At 45.8% G+C, this 26,625-nt stretch overlaps 1 protein-coding gene across 1 annotated transcript; it reads right to left on the bottom strand.

Annotated features, from left to right (window-relative positions):
- Positions 1-6,137: 6,137 nt before the first annotated feature.
- Positions 6,138-25,776, bottom strand: LOC307077140 (cytochrome P450 2K1-like; the record flags this gene model as incomplete). The annotated part of the gene is made up of 9 exons (XM_079738445.1): positions 25,560-25,776; positions 10,764-10,926; positions 10,469-10,618; positions 10,229-10,389; positions 9,858-10,037; positions 9,600-9,741; positions 7,227-7,411; positions 6,427-6,568; positions 6,138-6,325 (listed from the first exon to the last, which is right to left on the bottom strand). Exons 1-9 carry the CDS (start codon positions 25,764-25,766, stop codon positions 6,138-6,140), a joined length of 1,518 nt encoding a protein of 505 aa, XP_079594571.1. The 5' UTR covers positions 25,767-25,776.
- Between the last annotated feature and the right edge of the window lie 849 nt (positions 25,777-26,625).

Genomic DNA, 26,625 nt, shown 5'->3' with positions numbered 1-26,625 from the left:
TCAATATTTCTGATGCACCTCATTTCTGTGTATAATTAAAAATTCTATTCGCGTCATCAAATTATAACTGCTTCTGTTATGTATGACTTTAAAAGCAATTTTAAAATTCTATCACTGGGTTAAAATTATTACAATTAGTGATTCCTGTTTGATTTTCCATTATTCCTTTTGGCCCTATGGGCCAAGCAAGTGGGCTTCATTGCTGTTAACATGTTTCTCACATGGTTTAAATATTTTAACAATCAATATTTTGCTTTAAATTGAAAGTTATTATTTTTATTTTGTAGGATCACAGTGGATGAGTATAATTTGATCTTGCAAGTATGTAAATTCTGATGAGTAAGACAAAGGTCGGTCCTCGGGGTCGTCCGAGCTCCTTTTCTTTACAGGCCAGCCCCATCTTTGCAGAAACCATTTCACCCCACCAGGAGTTCCACCAATGAACCTCTAGGTGGCGGTATAGGGTATAAATAAACAAGGGTAAACGTGTGAAATGCATTGTTTTCAACAAAATTACAGTTTTACTTTAGCTATTTTAAAGTGCAAATACAGACTTTAAAGATATCAAGTAAGACATTTTCTTGACTATTAGCAACTATGTTGTACTTTTACGGTATAAATTTTACGGAGTAAATCTATGTCAAAGTCCCTTACAATGAACAACATTTTCTCCTGACTTTTGGGTCATTTAAAAAGGATTTCTTAAACAAGTAGTACAGGATACATTTACTGTGCTGGACTAAGTTCTTCCTTGATTACATACTTTTTTTTGAGTACATCTAAGTTAAAGTCCGTTACAATGAACCATATCACATGTTTCAAATCATGGTATAGTCTGGGTATAAAATAAGTATCTTCAATCAATCAATCAATCAACCAGTTACAGCACAAATATGACATCCCGTTAACACATTTATTTAGGTTCTTCCAAGTAAGATATGGTGAATTTAAAACTGAACTCTCTAGATGAACCCTTACCCTCAAAAATTGATGCTCTACTTAAAACTCTGAAACAAAGGTACAAAAAATAATTTCCAAAAAATATAAGGTACTTATGGATTGTCCAGCAGCCAATACGGATACAACAAGAAAGAGATGGGAAACAGACCTTCAGACTCAAATAGATAATGCAGAATGGTCATATATCTGTAGGAAAATAAATGCTCACACAACTTAAGACATAAATTAGCTCAATTGAAGATGGTGCATAGGACATGTTACACACCTGAGAAACTCCATAAAATGCATGACTAAATATATTTTCTCTGTTGGCCCTGCAAAAAACAAAAAATCAAATTTTTCCATATATTCGGGACCTGTGAAAAAATATCAAAATTCTGGAACTCTGTTCTTAATACTAACTCTAGGTGCTTACAATCTCATATTCCTCCCTTACCTCGTCTATGCCTCCTCGGTACAATTGGAACAATTACAATAAAAAGCACATTGACTTGACACGAATAGCAGCCAGAAAATGCATAGCCATATTCTAGAAATCCACAGATTCTCCGTCACTGTTAATCAACTCTTACTTACCATTGGATAAAATTCATTACAGTACCAATACAGTATCAATATACAGACCTCAAGATTATGGCAACCTCACAAGGACTTTATGACATCAAGGGCCCTATCTTGCACCCAGTGCAATTTACAATCTACACCGACGCATGCATCGTTGCTAGTTTGCACCCGGCGCAAAGCAGTTTTTTCCCCCGCAGCGAACTTGCACCACTACACTTGCGCCCTGAGAGGCGTGTCGGCGAAAAATGATACATGGTGCTATCTTACAGATCGATTTTGCAATTGCGCCACTGACCGAAAAATCCTGGTTTAAATGCCCTATAGCGCAATTGGTGTTGCTATTTTGACGTGCCTCGGAACTGTAACATAAGCTTACACACACGCAGGCTATACACAGCACGAACATGCAAATAATTAGCCTAATTTAAATATTATGATGTCAAAGATTGTTCATATGTGTGAAACTGCATAGAAATAGCATGTGGATTGTGGAAGACATAAAGAAACATTAAATGGCTTAAATCAAGTGGAGGGATTTGAACAGAGTTCAAAAGTCTACATGGAGTAAACAATGTACACGCACACCATTTAAAAAAATGTAAATGGTTGGAAACAAATAAATTGACAGCTGAATGAAAAGCGCAAAGCATTGCTAAACATGCAGAAATGCAAACGGAATTGAACTGAAGTATCCGAAATAGCCGAAATTGTGTGTAATCGCCTTATGCTAATTGTCCCAGCCTAACGTTATTAAAAGTTGTCCAATTGGGCGTGAAAATCGCCGAATCTGTCAACGCTGCCTGAACTTTGTAAAAAAAATAGTCCAATTGAGCAAGAAAAACTGCCCAATCTGGCAACACTGCCTGCACATCCTCGCGCTCTAAAGGCCGAATCATACCTCCGGATCCGGTCGACATTCGTCCGTCCGTACCAAACGTCTCCGGGACTACCCTTCATACCTCCGTCCGGTTTCAGCGTTGTTATGGATGTTACACAATACACCCTCTAGAGGGCAGTGACTGTCATGTCACAAATTACCGGCATCGACAATCGCAAACATGGCATCTGTAGATGACATGATTTTGCTTTGTTTTCATCCGAAATCGGCAAAAAAAGGCGCAAAAATTTTAGCCCTGCGCGGCGGTGTCATCTGACACCCCTCACCAAGATTCTCTCCTCAAAATGTTGCACCATTTTTAAATGACCAGTTATAACTCTTTGCCAAAGCAGGTGAACAATAAAATAAAAAGGTCAGGTATATAGTATTATATAAGTATAAAACGTTAAATACAATATATATATACATCTCAGATATTATACTACTCTCTATTTTCGTAAATGGTTGGACTTCTGACTCTATACTGCCGCCTCGATTTCCGTTGGTATTGCTCCGTTTCTCCCAGAGCACTCCGGATTCGTAAGCTCAGAGGCGACGGACCCACTGACGGACAAAACGACCTCCGGGACCGGACGAAAGGGTTCCTATCCGTATTTACCGTAGGGTGTGAATGGGCCTTAACACCCTAACCCTTGTCCACTGCATCCGTCCGTTGACGGATCTCATTGACTTTGCATGGGGCGATCCCGAAATGCATTGTTGGTCCGTCTGTTCCGTCGGCTCCGTCTCTTGCGTTCAGAAATTTGCCGTTGGCAAATACCACTCGCCCATCCGTCAGACACGCCTTCCGTCGTCCGTTGACAGACGGATGCAGTGGGCAAGCTGCGTAACCTCAGCGTAAATCAATGAGACCAACTGTAAACAAGTCGACATGGAACTTAAACTGTGATTTTGAGAAAAGTATAAAGTGATAGAAATTCTGTTTTCAAGTTATTGAAAATACAAGTGTGTTGATTTGTTAAACCTTTGAACGAAGGTTAACGATAAAAATTGGCCAAGTTACGAAGTATGAGGTAGCAAGTGTCAGAGAATGGGCAGACGGCTCTGCCGTCCTCCCATTGACTTCCATTGTAAAAAATAGCGTTTTAAAAGTAGAATATCTTAAAAAGTATAAAATATTTTTAAAAATCTGAGCTAATACGAACATTTTAAAATTGAAATTGAGTCTCTAGGTGAAAAATTGAGGAAGGCGATAGTTCCCAAACTTTGCAGAGCATATGAAAAAAGAAAGAAAGAATAAAACTTAAGAAGGACAATAGTTGAGCGCTGCATGCAGCACTCACCTAACAATAATAAACTCTTGCAAAGTATATCCCAGCCTTCCAAAACAAAATCTCGTTTTAGGGTAAATGATAACGTTGGTTAAATTATTTGGGAAAGAACAGCTGATACAGCGGTAATAAGTTGTACATTTAAATCAATGCATCTGCAAACACCGTACAGCAAACACATATATTCTTGACACAGACATCGTGTACAAGACCATGACTTTTAGGATTGATGAGTATTTGATCGTGAAGAAACATAGTTTTACCGCGAGTGAGTGTTTAAAAGAATGAATGAATGACGGTGATGCTTGGTGCGCGTGTGTCTGTTCAAACACAAGCAAACTAAACACGTAACGTACAATACAGTCCATGGCAATGTATATTAACGGTGGGACACATGCATATTATGAACACAAGTTGATAACGATAATGTATACAATACTGGTAAGAAACAATGTTTGTTAATGTATTGCCGCATATCATTAAATAGACCCACAGTTGCGGCCCCAGGACCGCATACATGGTTCACATCATATCTCTCAGACAGAACAGAGTATGTATCACTGGGTGATGCTAAATCGTACACGCACTCTGTCACTTGTGGTGTCCCTCAAGGATCAGTCCTTGGCCCCACCCTCTTCACGCTATACATGCTCCCCGTTGGTCACTTCATCAGCCGACATGGAATATCTTTCCACTGCTACACTGATAACACCCAACTCTACATTAAAACAAACCCAACCCCCTCTGCAGTCCTATCCACACTTTTCACCTGCCTGGAGTAGATAAAGGTGTGGATGGCAGCTGACTTCCTGTAGCTCAATGGCTCAAAAAACGGAAGCCATTCTTGTTGGCACTCCACACTAGACCCGGTCATCCACTATCACCAACATCAGCTTCTCCGGCCACGACATCCACCTCTCATCCTTAGTCACTAAGCTTGGTGTCAGAATGGACCCTGACTTTTGAGGCCCACATTCAACATCTTTGCAAAACCTCCTTCTTCCACCTCAGGAACATTCTTCTGTCCTTCTGTCCCACCAGTGCCTCCATGGCACTGCTCCCCTATACCTCAAAGAACTCATCACCCTCCATTCCTCCTCACTTCATCTCCGCTCTGGACAGGCCAACCTCCTCCAGCTTCTGAGGACAAGGCTCCGAACTATGGGCAACCGCGCCTTCTGCCCAGCTGCACCCATTCTGTGAAACGCTCTCCCTGACCATCGTAGGGCCACAGACTGTGGATTCTTTTAAAAAGGCCTGAAAACCCATCTTTTTAGAAAAGCCTTTGGCTTAACTGCTATTTTAAATGATTTTTTTTCTCTGTTGTTTTTCTTTTTAATCTAGTTCTACTTTTATGTCGTATTTATCTTTCAATGTGCATTGTAGCACTTTGAGGTCATTAAGTTGATGTAAATTGCTTTATAAATAAAATCATGTATGTGTGAAGTTCTCTTTGCCGAAATTTACATGACGACTCAGTGTTTCTAAAGTTGTAGAATAAAACGCTATTCCATGTGTGAATCAGGCCATATTATTATGACATAAACTGAGCCATTTGAAATTTGAAATTCATGTGGTCAAGCATCTGTCTCAGGGGAGTCTGCAAACGTGCTGTCAAAATATATATTCTTAAAGGGGATGGGAGATGGCATTCTGATTGGTTTATTGCATGTTACGCCCAAAACACACCTACGGGTATTCAGACCAACCCATTTTAAATTTGCGTTGGGTGCAAGAGTAATTTATCTGCCGGTATAATAGCAACAGTGGCAGAAACCCGCCCACAAAGCTACTTCCGTTTTGCGCTTCTCACTTTAGTTTCAGACCATTAAAATAGGGCCCTAAGACACAATGTATGCATGTATGTATGTAGATAGTACATGGGAATAGGGAAATGGAGGAGGGGAACTTTTTTTTTTGCACCGTGTGTTAAAATATTGTGTCAGTGCTCATAATAAAGATATCATAAGAAAAAGAGTAGGTATGTAACATATTGCCATCCCCTGGCTGGAATACCGATTGCATTCATTCACAATGTAGAGAACATACATTTTTTTTTTATTTGACGTTTCTCTGCAGAGCTCTAACCTCTTCAAACAAACACTGTCAAAATATAGCTTCTTATTTCTGGAATGAGAAATTTGTTCTTGTTATATTACGATTAATCTTACTTCTTAAATCCAGTTTTATTTTTGTCATTAGATAACCAGTAAGGGTAATTAAGCAAGTAAGGATTTTTTTAATCCATTTAATTATATACTAAGTATATATTCCATCTAGATTTAAATTAAATTCTTCTTTAAAAATACATGTTCATGTATATGTATAGTAACTGTTCTTCAGACACACAAAGCAAATTATGAACTACAAAAACAAACACCTGCATGCAATTATTTCCCATTTCATCCAACAATTTAGCATGGTGATACCACAACAGGAACAGGTTAGACATGACTGACAGCACACAACTGGTGGGGTGAAGGATTGAGGGTGAAGCCCACTGCCGGGGTCAGATCCAGCTCCTCCTCCGTCACCCCGGGTGGAGGAGTGAATCTGAAGCGTTGAAGGAGGGAGGTGAGGAAGAGGAAGAGCTCCATCCTGGCCAGACCCTCACCCAGACACGCTCGGCGACCTTGCAGAAAATACAAATGCAACGCGTTCATTTTTGTATTCATCCAATTCATTTGAAAAGAAGAGTTGTACTTGATGTGAATGTAAATGGGTAAATCCTACCGGCAGAAAAAGGCATGAATGCGTCTCTCTTCACAAATCTCCCCTGCTTGTCTAGGAAGTGTGCAGGGTTGAACGTGCTCGGGGTTTCCCATTCACTGTCATCATGAAGGACAGATGTCAGCAGTGGATACACAGTGGTCCCCTGGCAACACAGAGACAACACAAGTCATGAGCCAGCGCTGGACCAGCTTCAAGTCTGCGTCCAGTTAGTCCAGACTAGCTTCAAATATAAATGTAATTATAATGTTTTAAGTTGATAAATACCTATTCATTCAATTTAAGTTGAGTCTACAGGATTTATTCTCAGGTAACAATAACAACTCTGTATTTGTTATGATGACAACTTCCGGCATTCATTTTTTTGGGCTTCATTTTCAACCTGGAGACGAGGAGAAACTACCTGAAAGGGTATTTTCTTTAGCTTTAGCTTGATCATGTTCCGTTTGTTTTTAGGTCCAACAAAGTCATGCTCAAGGAGTAGTCTCTCGTTTTCAGGATATTTCCCTGTTTATATAGCAATATCAACTATCCTTCACCCGAATTTTGGATAACACGAGGCTTCTAGTAACCCAACACAACAAACCCAGCTACCACTCATCAGGCATTGGCTACAGACTTGAATATACTTCAAAAAATTTTTGAAGAAGCCACATATTTCTCTTGTTTTAATAGTTACTCAAGTAAAATAAGCTCTACATGCATCTTGTGTTAAAGGTTGTATCAGCGATTCTAGGCCGAAAAATAACCTTTTTTCTGTAAAAATAGAATGGTCAAGCCCAATTTATTGAGTTTAGTCTGACCTTTCTGATGAAGAATCCCTGCAAGGTGACATCTTGAGTTGTTACATGAGGAAGGGCCACAGGGAGAATGTTAGCCAGTCTCTGGGTCTCATGGATGACGGCATCAGTGTAGGGCAGCTTCTTCCTGTCCTCTACCCTGACCTGACGACTCCCTGTCTCCCTTCTCAGCTCCTCCTGGACCTGAGCTAGGGGATGTGCACAAAGGAAACCATGCATCATTTTGGTGCTCAGTCTTCAACAGCTATTAGTTATAACTAATATTAGTATATAGAATGTAACTATGATGAGGTTTAAAAATATTTGAAAAGAAAATCTGATTATTGAAAGAGTTTAACTTTTAAACTAATGAATTTTAAACTGAATTCACAAGTCTATTCCAGCACACGCACGACTTCCGTAGCAGGGCCGTACCGTGTCTGGTGCACATTGACCTTTAGGGTACTGCCACACCTGAGGCTCAATCAAATGCTGTTGTGGACCAAACAAACTCTTGTCCACCTTAGCTTCAATTGTGACAATAATGAGTTAACCTTAACATATATTTGACCTGAGAAATAGAATGATGTCATTGAATATAGAGAGATAATGGCTTCACCGGTTACCCTAGGACCAGCTTTGATCTAGACATGAGATAAGGAGCTCCTGTCAGGAGACTATAAGGAGATGTAATAAACGACACATGGAATTCCCCTTGGAATGGGGCCCTTATGGTGTTTGAGATGCCTCGTACACGATCCGCATGAGTTGCTCTTGTGATGTAATTTCCTGGCTTGTAGCACTTGTAGCGTTCCCGTTTGTCTTTGTGAGTCATTGGCTAGTCATTGTTAATGCCTCTTTAGCAAACCAGCTCAAAAACAAACAACACGACTTTACATTGTATTACACTCACAGCAAGACCGTGCAATGCATAAATTGGTGGCCGGATTAAAGCACCAATGTAATCCAGTGTGTTAGAGCATTTGAAATCAACATAAAAATGACAAACGTGGTATAAATACAATTTCTTTGTCGAGCCGTACAGTCAACCTCACTGAAACTCGCTAGACTCTCAGAATCCCGAGTGGGGTCGACCAAAAGGGGGCGTGCCTCGGTGAAATGCTGCAAGAAAGCTGGGTGATTTCCCACTTTGCTTTGTTGGTTAACGAGGCATCTCGAACACACCATTAGTTTACTTAGTTTTTTCCACACTGGTGTCAAACATGTGGGCAAAATATTACTCATAAGGCATTTTTACACTGCCAAGCCTGTACTGTCGCTGCTTGGAACACCCTGCAATTTCACTGTCTTGCCTGTGTAAAACCGAGGGGGTATAATCCACCTTCATCACAGAACCGGCTTTCCTGGTTCATTGGAGTAGGCAGGGCTACGCACGGAGAGTAGACCTCTTTAGAATAATCAGAATGTTTTTTTGTATTTTCTATTCAAACAACTCGCATGCAAAAATGAATAGACGACATCTCAGTATAAGCTACTATTTGCAAGGGCAAAAACACCAACATATTCTTTATTTTGCTGAGCAGTTGTTTTTTATGCTGACGAAAGCCTTGTTAGGAAAGTTCCTCTGCTGCTTTCTCGTACATGAATTCCATGATGGTGAGCAGCTCCCAGATTTCAACGTCTTTCCAGTTTGAAGTATTCATGGTGATGTTGTCTGTTGTCTTGACGACCAGTTTACCTGCTCTCTCTTAGCTGTCTACTGCTTTTAAACAAAAAACTGGCTGTGGGTCGCACATTTTTCGTCCTCTACCCGAGTCCCGCCCCTGGAACCGGGAACCCGTCTAATCAAATTTACATGAAAATGAAACCCCCAATATCTCTAGGGTTCGGGAGGGTGAATTTGGGTGCGAAATCAAGCCGGTATATTACCTCGTCAGTGTAAACGTGCGGACCATGCCGGGAAAAAGGCGGGAATACGACAGGCATATTTGGCAGTGTAAAAATATTTAGTGTTCCTTTAAACCTCAGTCATTTTTCCAAGACAACGTGACATGTGTTTACAATGTTTTGTTCAGTGTGAGCGCTAACCGAACCAAATACCTAAACAAAGTATCAACTGCACTGTGGATGTGCCCTGAGTTAGCCTAACTCCAATGACCCAAAGACACCATATGGTTGGACCACAAACTGATTTAAAGACAGAGGAATCAATACGTTTAATTGTAGCCTGAAATACTTTGGCTCATTTTCAATTTTGAAGGGGCGATATCAACGTGCACAGACCTAAATACCGCTGGATGCGATCGGATAGACCTACAAAATTTGAGTAATGCAACATGTGACACATTGGTGCCAACCACATTGTTTGTTCATGGAAATGCCCCAGCGGCGCTCCCATAGGGCACTCCACTGTACAGGGATGAATGTCTTTCTTACATTGAATTTGTGGATACTTGGCCATGAGAAGCAGAGCCCATCTCAGGGTGGTTCCTGTGGTATCTGTTCCAGCAGCAAAAAGGTTGCCCACTATCTTTACCAGATTCTCTTCATGGTAGAGAGAGTCTGTTACACAGGAGTCCTGTGTTCAAGTAGAAACCATACACCTAATGAAACTCTGATGTGTCACATTGTGGCTCGAAATAACATAGAATTGTTTTATTTTTACATGAGTGAGACTTGTATACAAAACCTTACCTCATCCTTCTGTTTACGGATCAGAAATGAATCAATGAGACATCTGCACATCTCTGGGTTCAGGGAGGTTTTCAATTGATCGATTAAGTCCCTGGCATTATTGACCTGAACTTCTACATTGTTCTTCAGGAGTTTTAGAGTCTTGATCCACCTTCCCATCCAGGGAAATATGTTGTACAGCTGTCACCACAAGTTGAAAAATACCAAAAAGAAAATGTTTCACTGACAAAGTGAACAATATACACATTTAACACGTGAACGACATGCATCAATATTAAACATCACGATCCAAATGGCCAATGACTTCAATGTATTTGTCAGTGAAGTCTTCACTGAATTTCATATTTGTTTGTTCATTATTAAATGCTTACCTGTATTGGTGCAGTTCCAACAATGCGTATATTCTCATTTGTTCTATTCACCATTCCTTTAAACTGTGGGTCACTGTATTCAAATCGGCTGCCATACACAATAAATGAGATTATATTGGAAGCAGCATGGTTCATCGGTTGTGTTGTGTCAAAGGGCTGACCTGTAAAGTAAGATTATGAAAATTGAAAGGGACATTGTGAGGTAAAAAGGGCATGATACATTTAGTTAATAATGCCTACCTTTGTGCTTCTCAAACACCTCTATCAAATAGTGGCATTCTTCTAGGATTTTCTCCTCTGCGGTTTTCTTGCCCATCCCATAATCTCTGAGGGTAGACAGGGCAAAGCGCCTCATCTCTTTCCAATTATCTCCATTTGAAAACAAAATGCCTGTGAAACACATTGAACAGTCAACTATCCTTTGCATTCAATATTAAAGTTAAGTGCATTTATAATAAGCCTTTTAAGAAGTAGGGCCTGTTTAAAGTTAAGTTTTAAGGTTACGGTATATTTAAACTACAGTGTTGTGTGTTACCATGTTGTTGGTTTATGTCATCAGTAACACGGGAAACGTATCTGCCCCCAAATTCATCGGAATGGTCCACCAGAGCCTGTTTGACTGTTTTGTACCCGGCCAGGACAACCACTTTCTTGGGTCCAAAATAAACTGTGAACACCGATCCATATTTCTTGGAGAACTGTAGTTGTAGTAAATAGAAAGTAAAAATAAAATATAGTAAACAACCCATAAACACAACCATATAATGGAACCTGAACTAAAAGCTGAATGAAAATGGCAGAACTAAAAGATTCAAATAATTCTATAATTTCCTATCTTTTAAACACAGTGACATTGAGTCATTATTATTGTTAGCTACATTAGCCTCTTTGGCAAACAAGCTTGAAAACAAACCACAAACTTTACATTGTATTGCACGCACAGCAAGACCATGAAATGCATAAATTGGTGACCGGATTAAAGTAGCAATGTAATCAAGTGTGTAAGAGCATTTGAAATCGACATTAAAATGACCTTGTTACAAATGACCTTGTAACAAATAAAAAGAAAAGACATCTCATTATGGGCCAGACATCTTTGTTTGTCAAGTCATATTGTCAACCTCACTGAACTTGTTGGATTCTCAGAATCTCGTGCGGGTGGTGTAGGAGGCATCTCGAACATATCATAGCTGCGCAAGAGGCGGGATAAGTGCGGCCGCTGTCACTGTAGTTTGTTTTGGTTTGACCGCAGACGGCATGGAGGCAGAACGGGCAGAACTCATCGCGATCATCTTAAATGTTGCTGCAATGATGCATCATCTATTCCGTTGCATCCACAACATCTGAATCATCGATGAAAGATTGGAGCATGAGTTAGAGACAAATAGAAGAAATGACGAAGAAGAAAGGCGTCGCGAATGACTGCATTACTGGAGAAATAGTGTTTTTGCTGTTTAACCTGCATCAACGGCAGGGAAGGATCTGGGAGGCTGTTGTAAATAAGTCTGACGTAGTTGTAAATAATAATAATAATAATAAAATAATTCTATACACGCGTGCAGCTGTGCTGCCACTCAATGACATGCAAAGGCAGACCGAAGTGTCTGCATTTGCAAAAAAAAAAATGTTTTATTTTATTTTATTTTAATAAAAAAATTATGCATATATATATTGTGGTGATCAGAGAAGTAGAGACATCAATAGTGTTCGGTCACTTAATTGCTTTAAGCACAATAAGAGGAACAATAATCAATCCACATGGAAAATAACATTAATTAAATTAATTCAAACAAATTTAACCAAGCATTTCCCCCTACAGCCCCCCTCCCTCGTGCGCCAAACAATATCAGCAACACTATTGAACTGAACAATTGTTAACATATGTTTCCTATTTTGCTATTTTGACTATTTTTGTAATGTTTGATTTCGGGCATTAACAAGTTCCCTTATGTTAAAAAAATATATTATTATATTAAACTATCTGGAACTCTGCAAAGTATAGGCTTACTTATTTGTTGCATTTTTATGTATGCTCAACTTAATAGTTTTTGCTTGATTATCAAGCAAAAACTATATATCTACAGAAGAGTATTAGGGGCACATGTGATTTTTTTGAGTTCTGAGTTTGAAGTGAGAATTCTGACTTTATTCACAAAACTCTAACTATAAAGTCAGAACTCAGAATAATCACTTGTAATTTTGTTTATTGTTCAGAGTTTAAAGTCAGAAATTGGATATTAAAGGCAGAATTCTGACATTAAACTCAAAACTCTTACTTTAAAGTCAGAATTCTGAGGTTAAAGTCAGAACTCTCAAAAATAATCACATGGCCCTAATCCTCTTCTATCGAATATACAATTAGTAGTGTAATACATTGAATGTGTAAATCACTTTTCGTTTGTACAATCTGAGAGCGCATACACCTGAGTGCATTATCGTTTTTTAAAACAAAAATACACAAAACATGAAGACTGTCAAGGGGTGACTTTTAAAGCTGATCGGTTTTGTTGCTCGATGGCCGATGGGGCTGGAGGTTTAGCGGCTCATTGTTACCAAGGGGATTTTAAAAGTGGCCCCCTATAAAAAATAATGGCAGATCCCTGTCGATATGATAACAAATCCATAATACAAAAATGTATTACTATTCTTCCTACTGGTTAATCAATCTCAAACAGTCCATCGCTGTGCTGTCTACAGGTGTTTTGAAATTATTCAGCTTATATAGCAGTTTTCAACATAATAATTGACCAGGGGAGATGACCTATTGTCCCATGCTAGTAGCCTACTGTGTGTGCATCACGCAGCCATCTAAGCATGCTCACTTGTGTTATATAACATGCTATAACACGCCTGCATACATGTTAATCTGCCCAGAGAGCCAGTCCGTGTATTCAGAAAGCGTAGCCTCTCAGTTTAAAGGGCTGCCTTGTTTTGATTACCACTGTTGGGGCAAAATAACCTGCTGAGCACATCACATGGCAGTCACCTTATAATATAGTCAACTTTTAACACATAACACATACATGAGAATATAGTCAGGTCAGGGCCGGAGCCAGGGCCCCGTGTCTCCTCCCGGCAGATAGTAGACACTCAGACAATGCACCAGTCATCCTCAAGGACGGGAGGACCACAACGGATGAATGCTCTGAAGCTCTCCCCCGTAAGGAGGAACACAAGAAGATATACATGCATACACTAGAGCCTGGGAACCAAGGTCAAGTAAAAACACACAGAACCACACACATCTCAAACGCACACACCTCATCACGAGGAGATACAGCATAAAACTGTATCACTCTGAGACTCTTCACCTTCTTCCGAAGCAGACCTTCCACGGAGGCGAAGCTCCGGACGAACCATCAGCGCTGATTAGGGACTTAGACATATTCGATTTCTCACGCTTATGACTCTGTATAACCGTTGCCACTTTACTTAATAAATCCAAGGTCCTCGTGCCGATAGACTTTATTACCTCTCCGTCTCATTTCATCTGGTCCAGTAACTAGCCAGACCGTTTTTCCCAACAAATTGGTGACCCCGACGTGATTTTTTCTGAATTGGACCGCAACTGGGAAACGAGAGACGGAGAGCGGCACGGCCTCGGGACCCCGGAGAACCGGACCGATTCCTGCAGTCTCACCTCGCGATCGCCCAACAAAAGGTAGGCAGAACCTGTTGATAAAATCCAAACTCTGCATAGTTATATAGGAACCACATTAGGAGATGAGACTGTGAGAACGGTTCGCTACGGGATATCTCGTGGGGACTAATAGGACTGCACCCCAGCATTTCCCCGTAAAACCCGATTGACCCCGAATGCGTGACACATCGAATATCGGCTCGTTGCATGGTGAAAGAATACCCTCGAGACCATAGGGCCTATAAGAATCGGTCAGTGATACAAGACTACCGATGGCCAAAAGAATATATGCCTGAGCCATTGAGTGGACTCAGAGGGATGCCTGGGCCGGGTTCGGAACCCAGATGGAATATATGCCTGAGCCATTGAGTGGACTCAGAGGGATGCCTGGGCCGGGTTCGGAACCCAGATGGAATATATGCCTGAGCCATTGAGTGGACTCAGAGGGATGCCTGGGCCGGGTTCGGAACCCAGATGGAATATATGCCTGAGCCATTGAGTGGACTCAGAGGGATGCCTGGGCCGGGTTCGGAACCCAGATGGAATATATGCCTGAGCCATTGAGTGGACTCAGAGGGATGCCTGGGCCGGGTTCGGAACCCAGATGGAATATATGCCTGAGCCATTGAGTGGACTCAGAGGGATGCCTGGGCCGGGTTCGGAACCCAGATGGAATATATGCCTGAGCCATTGAGTGGACTCAGAGGGATGCCTGGGCCGGGTTCGGAACCCAGATGGAATATATGCCTGAGCCATTGAGTGGACTCAGAGGGATGCCTGGGCCGGGTTCGGAACCCAGATGGAATATATGCCTGAGCCATTGAGTGGACTCAGAGGGATGCCTGGGCCGGGTTCGGAACCCAGATGGAATAATCTGTGTATTAAATAATTCTATGTGGTGAGAAGTTTAGAGTCCTTTATCAGGGTTAAAGTCCCTTTGCAAAGGAAACAGTGTGTGTATGCGCGAGAATAAGAGAGAGAGAGACGGAGTGGCTGTGTGTGTGTGTGTGTGTGTGTGTGTAAGAGGCCCAGAGAGAGAGAAAGAAAGAGAGCGAGCGTATTTTTGGGCCGGCTAAAATATGGAAATATGTGTGCAACGCTTGCTTGCTTTGCTATGCTTAACGCTATTCTGCTGCGTCTGATGATTGTGGGTGCGGGACACAGAATGAGAAGTCTGTCGATATGTTTCTGGGTGCGTCTGCGAGAAAGAGGGAATCTGTGAGTGAATCAGTGGGTGTGTATGCGTGATAATCTGTGAGTGAATCAGTGGGTGTGTATGCGTGATCCGCTCTATCTTTGTCCGTTAAAACGGGTAAATGTAGGAATAGATAGATTGATAATAATGAATAAATGTCTCTCTGACGTATTGCGTTGCTCTATGGCGTAACCAGCGGAAATAGATAAATTGACAATGATAAATAACCTTTTTTACTGTGTCGCTTCAATTTACTGTTTGAACCGTTAAAACTAGACCTAGACAAGTTGACAAGGATAAATGATATCTCTTTTACTGTGTTTCTTTGAATTACTGCCGGACCTGTCGCATAGATAAACCACAATACTAAACAACATCTCTTTGCCGCGTTGGTTGACGGTTTAGTCTGATTGACGCAGATTAATCAATAAAGATAGATAACGATTATTGGCTATAAAGAATATCTGGATGTATTGAATAACGTCTATAGGCCCTGTTGTTGTTTTTTGCTTCCCTCCCCCCTGTTTTTTCCTCCTTTTTCTCGTTCTCCTCCTCCAAGAGTGACAAAAGTTACCCCCTAGTCTCTCATCCGCTCTTGTGTGTTAGACAGGCCACACAGAGTTATAGCATCAGGGCCGCCATTTTTTGAGTTCTCTCGCTCAGTCCGAAGCCACACCTCCCCCTCCGCCAAAAGTTTAGCCACTCCAACCTTACCCTTCCCCAACTAGACTGCCCCCTACTGGACCACTCCAACCTTACCCTTCCCCAGCCATAGCGCCCCCCACTGGACAACTCCAACCTTGCCCTTCCCCAACTAGACTGCCCCCTACTGGACCACTCCAACCTTACCCTTCCCCAGCCATAGCGCCCCCCACTGGACAACTCCAACCTTACCCTTCCCCAACTACAGCGCCCCCCACTGGACCACTCCAACCTTACCCTTCCCCAACCACCGTGCCCCCCACTGGACCACTCCAACTCTTACCCTTCCCCAACCACAGCGCCCCCCATTGGACAACTCCAACCTTACCCTTCCCCAACCACAGCGCCACCCCCCACTGGACAACTCCAACCTTGCCCTTCCCCAACTAGACTGCCCCCTACTGGACCACTCCAACTTTACCCTTCCCCAACCACCGTGCCCCCCACTGGACCACTCCAACCTTACCCTTCCCCAACTAGACTGCCCCCTGCTGGACCACTCCAACTCTTACCCTTCCCCAACCACAGCGCCCCCCATTGGACAACTCCAACCTTACCCTTCCCCAGCCATAGCCCCCCCCCCACTGGACAACTCCAACCTTGCCCTTCCCCAACTAGACTGCCCCCTACTGGACCACTCCAACTTTACCCTTCCCCAACCACCGTGCCCCCCACTGGACCACTCCAACCTTACCCTTCCCCAACTAGACTGCCCCCTGCTGGACCACTCCAACTCTTACCCTTCCCCAACCACAGCGCCCCCCACTGGACCACTCCAACCTTACCCTTCCCCAACCACCGTGCCCCCCACTGGACAACTCCAACCTTGCCCTTCCCCAACTAGACTGCCCCCCACTGGACAACTCCAACCTTACCCTTCCCAAGCCACAGCGCCCCCCACCGGACCACTCCAACCTTGCCCTTCCCCAACTAGACTGCCCCCTGCTGGACCACTCCAACTTTACCCTTCCCCAACCACCGTGCCCCCCACTGGACAACTCCAACCTTGCCCTTCCCCAACTAGACTGCCCCCTGCTGGACCACTCCAACTTTACCCTTCCCCAACCACCGTGCCCCCCACTGGACCACTCCAACCTTGCCCTTCCCCAACTAGACTGCCCCCTGCTGGACCACTACAACCTTACCCTTCCCCAACCACCGTGCCCCCTGCTGGACCACTCCAACTCTTACCCTTCCCAAGCCACAGCGCCCCCCACTGGACAACATCAATACCAATCCAACCCCGACTCTCGATCACCCCCTGCTAGAAGAATTATCCCGGTGAATAATAAAGATAAAAAGACAAACCTCCCCGCACCCGGCCTCCAGTGCAAAGGCGTCCACGACCCCGACCACCCCCACACCAGGCTGCTAAGGAACGGCGAACACACCCACCATGTCGGACGAGCAACGGACCAGAGCGGTGGGCTGGTTGTGCCTCAACGCTGAACCGGGAAAAATATTGAAAGGCCAAGACCGGAAGAAATGGGAGAACCGATGTGATGTCTACATTAAAACCTGGCAGAAAGAGGGCGTGATCCGAATGGGACCCCTCGACCACACCGGCCGGGCCGCCATACACGCGTACATTGGCAGCCAGTATGAGCGGGCAAAGGTCCGTCGCGACAATGCAGGAAGCCCAACCGGAAGCAGAAAGGATGCGTACGCGGATCGGCGTACCTGGCGCCAACACATTGGACTTGGCCTCCTTCCTGATCAACCTATCGTCTAAAGAAGAAGAAACGGAAGTGTCAGTAGCAACAACAGAAATGAGAAGACACTCCGGGATTCCCCAGGGGAGACACGGAAGACACGAGGAAAGAGACGAAAGAGATGAAGAAGACGCAGACACCGTGGAGTGGGACCCAGTGGGAACGAGATGGAAAGAAGAAGCGCTGGAAAGAATGTCCCTTGGCATCGAGACAGAAGTCCATCTCCTGTCTCGACAGCTGCGGGAAAGGAGCGAAGGCAGAGATCAGAGGTGGGGAAGAGGCGCAATCCACAGGACAATTGGCCCGGGCAGATCACAAGCCCGAAGTACCGCAACCCCGATCGCGACCCTGGCCATCACCAGCACTCCACAAGCTGGCCCCCCGACACAACGGAGCCAAGCCCTCGACCGCCGGACGAACCGCGACCTGGATGAGGGTCCAGGACTGATGTTCCCGCTAATGGACACCCCTGCAGGACGAGCGATGTACGTTCCCTGGACCCACCGCGACCTCAAGGGAGTAGTGGAAGACCTTCCCCCGATCAAACAGGGTGCGGGCAAGTGGATCAGAAACCTCGAGCGACTGACCACAGCTGACCGGCTCACCATCGGGGACATCCGAGCGGTCCTCATGAGAGGAGAAGGACCCCGGGCAGTCAACGACGTGGAAACCGCAGCCAGAACCACCAGAGAGCCGGACGACTCCCCTTTCGACCCCTTCCGCCCCATATGGTGGGAGGCCCTGAGGGGCCTATACCCCCCTCAGAACTCAGCAGCATGCATGACCGGCCTGAAAAGAAAACCCAGTGAATCAGCGGGCGAATACCTCACGAGAGCCACTGAACGATGGAAAGACGGATTCGGAACCCGACCAGGAGCCTCCGCCGCCACCGAGGCCATGTTCCGGATCGCGGTTGAGACGGGTCTCTGCACCAAGACCCGCGAAGGCCTCAAAACAGTGATTGGACTCGGAAGAATGAACGCCATGGACTGGGAGGAGGCCATTACACACCACGTGAACCTGGAGCAAGAACGGGAGGACGAGGACGTCAAAGAAGACCGCGACCTGAAGAAACGACTCTTGCGCATGGACGTGAAGAAAGCAACCCAGGAACACAACCGGGACAAGAAGGAGTCCAACAAAGACCACGCCTCCGAGATCATGCCCCTCGAAGTGGCCACGCCTCCGGCCCCGCTGCCTGCCCCCAACCCCTTGGTACAGCCCAGCGGACCCCCTCCGACCCAGATGCAAGCCCCTCCCGCTCAAGCATGGGGGCCCCAGCCCCCGCCGTACCCGTACCCGTACCCGTACCCATCGTATCCATACCCCACACACCCACCCTCGAATCCAGCAACACAGACGGGACCCGGGATGTATCAGAACCAACAGTCCAAACAAAGAGGCGGATTCAAATGGAGAGGAAGAGGCCGGACCCCAAACACAAACCCCCGGTCCTACCCCTGCTTCATTTGTGGGCTCATGGGACACTGGGCGAAGGAGTGCCCCCAAACGGGACAGCCAGCGATGCAACACGACCAACAGGATCATCAGCAGCAACCCGGCCCGACCCACGGTAACCCTGGAAATGGACCGACACATGCCTCAAACCCCGGGACCCCGATGTACCCTCTCTGGGAGGACCCGGGATACAACGGCCAATATTGACGGGACCCGAGAGCCTCGAGAGGGACCCAGGTGGTGAACCTGGGAACGGGAGCCCCAATGGTGGACGGACTCGTAAACCAAACACCAATTCGTTTCATGGTCGACACCGGAGCCCCAGTATCCACCATCGGGGACCTGAACCATGAAATCCCGCCCCTCTCCACTCGAACCCTGACTACCATGGGGTTCTCGGGAATAGAAAAGACCAACCCCTTCACCACCCCCTTGCCGCTCACCATCCTGGGACAAACCTTCTACCACTCCCTCCTATATGCCCCCAAGTGTCCCACCAACCTCATGGGTAGAGACATCCTGAGCAAAATCAACTGCCTCATCAGCTGTTCCCCCGAAGGGACTACAATGACGACAGAAGCCGACCAACCGCTCCAGATGATGCTGGTGCATGAACCCCCGCCCCGAAGCCCCCCGTCAGACGTATATTGGATCCGGAACATGACTACCCCGGACGGACTCAAGCCCCTAGAAGAAACATACCGAGAGTGGGCCCCCTGGATCCATCAACAGGGGGACTTCTACCCACCGCACGACCCCCTCCACACGACCCTCAATGTCCTTCGAGACCCAGACGAAAGCTACGACGAACAATGGAGACGCACCATGGAGGGAACCGGCCAGAAGTGCCTCTACGAAACAATGTTCATCGGACCTGAGGGGGTGGCGGCCCTCACCCTTCTCACCCCGGATCAAGAATATTGGTACCGCCTCAAACCCGAGTCCCGACCACACGTGACCCTGGCAGTAGCCAAGCACCACACGGCTATGAAGCTGGGGCCCATGGTCTGCCGAGCGACTCAAGTATGAGAGTGGGCCCCCACCGACAACCCACACATTCACCTAGCCCCTGACAAAGGCTTGATCCGGGTCTCCTTCCCCCAAACGGCCTCCTGGGGGGTGGCAGAACGAGTGGAGTGCGACCGACCGCTCGCCCCTGAGGAGGTCGACACCCCCAGCCCCCTGGAAGCCGAAGACCCCGACGTAAAGATCATGCTAGACGGCCTCCCTCAGAATCTCTGGGCCACCGGCGCCTACGACATGGGGTTTACCCCCCAACACAACATCCAAATACCTCTCAAACCCGATCAAACCCCGATTCATCAGCCCCAATACAAGGTCAGACCCGAGGCAGAAGCAGGGATCACTGCCACCATACAGGGACTCAAAGAGGTAGGAGTGCTCCGGCCCTCTCAGTCCCTTTGGAACACCCCGATTCTCCCAGTGAAGAAGGCGGACGGACTCACGTGGAGGATGGCCCATGATCTCCGCCTAATAAACGACGCCACGGAAGGACCCCCCGAGAGGGTGCCAAACCCGCAGGTGGCGCTCCACGCGGTTAACCCCGACCACCTCTGGTTCTCTGCAATAGACCTGGCCAACGCCTTCTTCTGCATCCCCCTGAACAAAGACTCACAAGACATCTTCTCTTTTACCTGGAGGGGAGAAAAACTCACCTACACCCGAATGCCACAGGGGTACCGATCGACCCCCACCATATTCAACGACTGTGTGCGGAAGGACCTCAAGGACACTGTACTTCCCGACGGAGTGGTTATGGTTCAATATGTAGATGACATCCTGCTCGCCGCGCCTACCAGACAAACCTGTGTGGATGCTACCAAGACCCTGCTCGAAACCCTAGGGAAAGCAGGGTACAAGGTCAAGCGGCCCAAACTACAGGCTGTCCGGCCCAGGGTGAAATTCCTGGGGAGGCTGATCGGAGAAGATACCAGAGACATGACCCAGGATACCCGAGAAACCATCCTGAATTACCCAAAACCCGCCACGGTTCGCCAAATGTTGGCCTTCCTGGGCCTGTGCAACTACAGCCGCCAGTACCTCCCGGAATTCACAGAGCGAACGTCCGAACTCCGCCAGATGGTCACCACAGCCGGGGCCCGAAACCTACGGGCCCCGCTGGAGTGGGACTCAGGAAAAGACACCGCCTTCCATCAGCTGAAACAAGCCCTCCACTCAGCCGCCGCCCTCCAAGCCCCCGACTATACGGCCCCCTTCCATCTGGACGTCACACAGAGGAACGGAAATGTAGCGGCCACCCTCTGGCAGGCAAAGCCCGGCACCCGAAGGATCCTCCACTATCACAGCTCGGCCCTACCCACTCCGGGCCTAGGACTCCCTCACTGTGCCAGACATCTCATGGCCATCGCCATCGCCCTACGGAAGACACAGTTCCTCACCATGAACAACCCCACGGTAGTGCACACCACTCACGGAGTCAAGGCTGCAGTGGAGAGCTCACTCTTCACCCTGTCGGCTGCCATTACCCAGATCCGGTTGACCGAGGCCCTGACAGATCCCTCGGTGAGCTACTCAACAAAAGGAGTAAATATGACCGGAGAGTATCCCGCAGACACAGACGGCACCCCCCACAACTGCGCGCCTCGCATCCTGTCGGAACTCCGAGCACGACCAGACCTCCAAGGGACACCCCTAGAAACACCCAAAACAGTGTGGTACACCGATGGCTGCTGCTACAAGGATGCCCTGGGGACCAACATCGCCTCTTGGGCGGTGGTGGAACAGGGGCCGACAGGGGTCTGCCACACCAGACACTCGGGAATACTCCCGGAGTATCCCTCGGCCCAGAGGGCTGAACTCACAGCCATAGTCGTAGCCCTCGAAGCCGCGAAGGGCCTACGCCTCGACCTTTACACCGACAGCAACTACGTGTACGAGCTCTGCCACCTGAACGCTACCCAAGCAGAAAGGCGGGGTATGCTGACCTCTACAGGGGCGCCCCTGAAGCACAGGGACCTCGTCGTCCGCCTACTCCTCGCCATCCAGCTACCAGAGTCTGTGGCCATCCTCAAGTGCCAGGGCCACACAAAAGGAGACTCCCTGATCACCCGCGGTAACAACGCCGCCGATGCCGCCGCCAAGAAGGCGGGGGGCTACGCACCGCCACTGGTCCTTTCCCTGATGGACCCCCTGGACGGGGAGCCATACCCGAGGAGCATGAGCGACTTCCTGATATACCTTGGCGAAATGCAAGAACACGCCGGTCCTTATGAGAAGAGCTGCTGGATCGCACGAGGATGCACTCAGGACGAGCTCCCCTACACACTCCCAACCTACGCCTCCGAAGAGACACTCCCAGCCCCCGCCGACGACTGTGTCCCCGCCGAGCCGGACATCTACCCGTGAGTGCGAGTGGCCTCTCCAGATGCACGGCCCCGGCGTCCTGTTTCCATCACCGTCGGCTGACACCCCACCGCAACACCCCTTCCCTCTTCCCCCCCCCCCGCCTGTGACGTGCTAGTAACCTCTCCAGGTGGGCTGCCCCATTCCCGTCCCCGCCAACGGCATCACCCCCCTCCCACCTGAAGCACCCACGACGCCCGGACCAGGGATCTGCGTTTCGGTACCAGGGGCTGCGGCCCGCTCCCTTAAGGCTTGAGGGCACCCCTGGCTGTATTCGCTTCTGTACGCTTCACTGTTTTTAGCCGCTCCCATATCTATGCCCGCGTCTACGCAACCGACGCCGGGAACGTAAATGTTGTTGTTTATATCGCTGTCCCACTAGATGGAGCTCGGGGATTCACACGGGCGAGATTCCAGGGGCCTTGATTGCCCGTTTATCAGACGAGGTCCTGAGCGCAGTTGAATAAAAGGGTCTAATGCTCAGGTGGCGCCTTGCGACCACCTGCCCATGATGACGCTCAGGACTATTCCATGGTTTCAGTTGTTCCCGTGCCCCGGGCCTACCCTGGATGCCCCATGCGTGTGATTGCTTGTTGTAACACGACCAGTCAACTCCTCCTCACATCCTTAGTGTGTGGTCCTCTGGGGATGGGTTGAGGGGGATTGCCATTGCCATATCATCACCTTATAATATAGTCAACTTTTAACACATAACACATACATGAGAATATAGTCAGGTCAGGGCCGGAGCCAGGGCCCCATATCTCCTCCCGGCAGATAGTAGACACTCAGACAATGCACCAGTCATCCTCAAGGACGGGAGGACCACAACGGATGAATGCTCTGAAGCTCTCCCCCGTAAGGAGGAACACAAGAAGATATACATGCATACACTAGAGCCTGGGAACCAAGGTCAAGTAAAAACACACAGAACCACACACATCTCAAACGCACACACCTCATCACGAGGAGATACAGCATAAAACTGTATCACTCTGAGACTCTTCACCTTCTTCCGAAGCAGACCTTCCACGGAGGCGAAGCTCCGGACGAACCATCAGCGCTGATTAGGGACTTAGACATATTCGATTTCTCACGCTTATGACTCTGTATAACCGTTGCCACTTTACTTAATAAATCCAAGGTCCTCGTGCCGATAGACTTTATTACCTCTCCGTCTCATTTCATCTGGTCCAGTAACTAGCCAGACCGTTTTTCCCAACAACAGCAAGACCATGAAATGCATAAATTGGTGACCGGATTAAAGTAGCAATGTAATCAAGTGTGTAAGAGCATTTGAAATCGACATTAAAATGACCTTGTTACAAATGACCTTGTAACAAATAAAAAGAAAAGACATCTCATTATGGGCCAGACATCTTTGTTTGTCAAGTCATATTGTCAACCTCACTGAACTTGTTGGATTCTCAGAATCTCGTGCGGGTGGTGTAGGAGGCATCTCGAACATATCATAGCTGCGCAAGAGGCGGGATAAGTGCGGCCGCTGTCACTGTAGTTTGTTTTGGTTTGACCGCAGACGGCATGGAGGCAGAACGGGCAGAACTCATCGCGATCATCTTAAATGTTGCTGCAATGATGCATCATCTATTCCGTTGCATCCACAACATCTGAATCATCGATGAAAGATTGGAGCATGAGTTAGAGACAAATAGAAGAAATGACGAAGAAGAAAGGCGTCGCGAATGACTGCATTACTGGAGAAATAGTGTTTTTGCTGTTTAACCTGCATCAACGGCAGGGAAGGATCTGGGAGGCTGTTGTAAATAAGTCTGACATAGTTGTAAATAATAATAATAATAATAAAATAATTCTATACACGCGTGCAGCTGTGCTGCCACTCAATGACATGCAAAGGCAGACCGAAGTGTCTGCATTTGCAAAAAAAAAAATGTTTTATTTTATTTTATTTTAATTAAAAAATTATGCATATATATATTGTGGTGATCAGAGAAGTAGAGACATCAATAGTGTTCGGTCACTTAATTGCTTTAAGCACAATAAGAGGAACAATAATCAATCCACATGGAAAATAACATTAATTAAATTAATTCAAACAAATTTAACCAAGCATTTCCCCCTACAGCCCCCCTCCCTCGTGCGCCAAACAATATCAGCAACACTATTGAACTGAACAATTGTTAACATATGTTTCCTATTTTGCTATTTTGACTATTTTTGTAATGTTTGATTTCGGGCATTAACAAGTTCCCTTATGTTAAAAAAATATATTATTATATTAAACTATCTGGAACTCTGCAAAGTATAGGCTTACTTATTTGTTGCATTTTTATGTATGCTCAACTTAATAGTTTTTGCTTGATTATCAAGCAAAAACTATATATCTACAGAAGAGTATTAGGGGCACATGTGATTTTTTTGAGTTCTGAGTTTGAAGTGAGAATTCTGACTTTATTCACAAAACTCTAACTATAAAGTCAGAACTCAGAATAATCACTTGTAATTTTGTTTATTGTTCAGAGTTTAAAGTCAGAAATTGGATATTAAAGGCAGAATTCTGACATTAAACTCAAAACTCTTACTTTAAAGTCAGAATTCTGAGGTTAAAGTCAGAACTCTCAAAAATAATCACATGGCCCTAATCCTCTTCTATCGAATATACAATTAGTAGTGTAATACATTGAATGTGTAAATCACTTTTCGTTTGTACAATCTGAGAGCGCATACACCTGAGTGCATTATCGTTTTTTAAAACAAAAATACACAAAACATGAAGACTGTCAAGGGGTGACTTTTAAAGCTGATCGGTTTTGTTGCTCGATGGCCGATGGGGCTGGAGGTTTAGCGGCTCATTGTTACCAAGGGGATTTTAAAAGTGGCCCCCTATAAAAAATAATGGCAGATCCCTGTCGATATGATAACAAATCCATAATACAAAAATGTATTACTATTCTTCCTACTGGTTAATCAATCTCAAACAGTCCATCGCTGTGCTGTCTACAGGTGTTTTGAAATTGTTCAGCTTATATAGCAGTTTTCAACATAATAATTGACCAGGGGAGATGACCTATTGTCCCATGCTAGTAGCCTACTGTGTGTGCATCACGCAGCCATCTAAGCATGCTCACTTGTGTTATATAACATGCTATAACACGCCTGCATACATGTTAATCTGCCCAGAGAGCCAGTCCGTGTATTCAGAAAGCGTAGCCTCTCAGTTTAAAGGGCTGCCTTGTTTTGATTACCACCAACCGTACACACCTCTCTCAGGGTGTTGTGTGGCCTGTTCAGATCCAACTGCAGCAGGTTTCCAAGAAGAGGCAGTCCTCTGGGTCCTGGAGGCTCCTTGTGGTGCACATGGAAACCCTGCCTGGAGGAGAGGAAATACAGGAGTAGCAGCAGTAAAGCTGTCCACATGAGGACACAACCAGGAGTCTGGACAAAGACCAGGCCTTCTAAAACAGACATACTGCCTCCGAGCTTGACTGGTTTGAGACGATGGTTCCTGCTTGTGCTCACATGTCAACAGTAGTCTACAAAGTGGGCCGTCACCTCTATCACCTGACACCCGCCCCTTAAGGCTTAAAATGGTTAGGCTCTGGTTACCACTGAGAGGAGTGGGAACAGGGAGGTGCAACAAAGAACACGTGTTTGTAATTAAATGCTCCAATGACATTGTTTGTTTCACGGCTCAAATTTTTAATTTAAAATGTATTTGAATGCTCGGTTACCTTGTGTTTATGTCTTCTGAATATTTTTAATTCCAATGAATAAAAACATAAATTTAATGTGTTTATCATTTAATTAAATTGTTTAATGATTTGGGGTGTTAGAAGTGCTTTATGTTGATTTTCACAAATATATTTTGGTTTAACAACTATTACAAAGGAAGTCACCTTTAATTTGTAACGATAATAACATGGCATATTGCTTGGAGACAACCAAAAGACAAATGGTTTTGTTTAATGATTGTCTTTATCTTTGACCCCTATCCTGAGTTCATGTAGCAACTATTAGAAATCTCTTACCACTACAGATTTAGTTCTGAGGAGTATAAGAGGGAGAAAGTGTTTATAAGTACAGGGCAATAAAAAAGCCACAGCATTACAGACATAATTATTAAGGAAAAGGTTTTCTATTCATTTAGTAAAAAGTCAGCTCATTATGATTGCACGATTTTGATTGATGGGATTGAGGCTGAGACTTTTAGTTTCGGCAGAAACTGAGTAAGAACAACAGTTCTCGCAGGTAATCGACAACACAGAAATTACAAAGGAATCAGGCGAGCAGGAACACACTGCACACAGCACACAATAGACACAAGAAA

Source organism: Pollachius pollachius (assembly GCF_949987615.1).
Source record: "Pollachius pollachius genome assembly, chromosome: 6".
Lineage (NCBI taxonomy): Eukaryota > Metazoa > Chordata > Actinopteri > Gadiformes > Gadidae > Pollachius > Pollachius pollachius.
The sequence above is the reverse complement of the archived record's forward strand: the minus strand, read 5'-3'. Positions and strand labels throughout refer to the sequence as shown.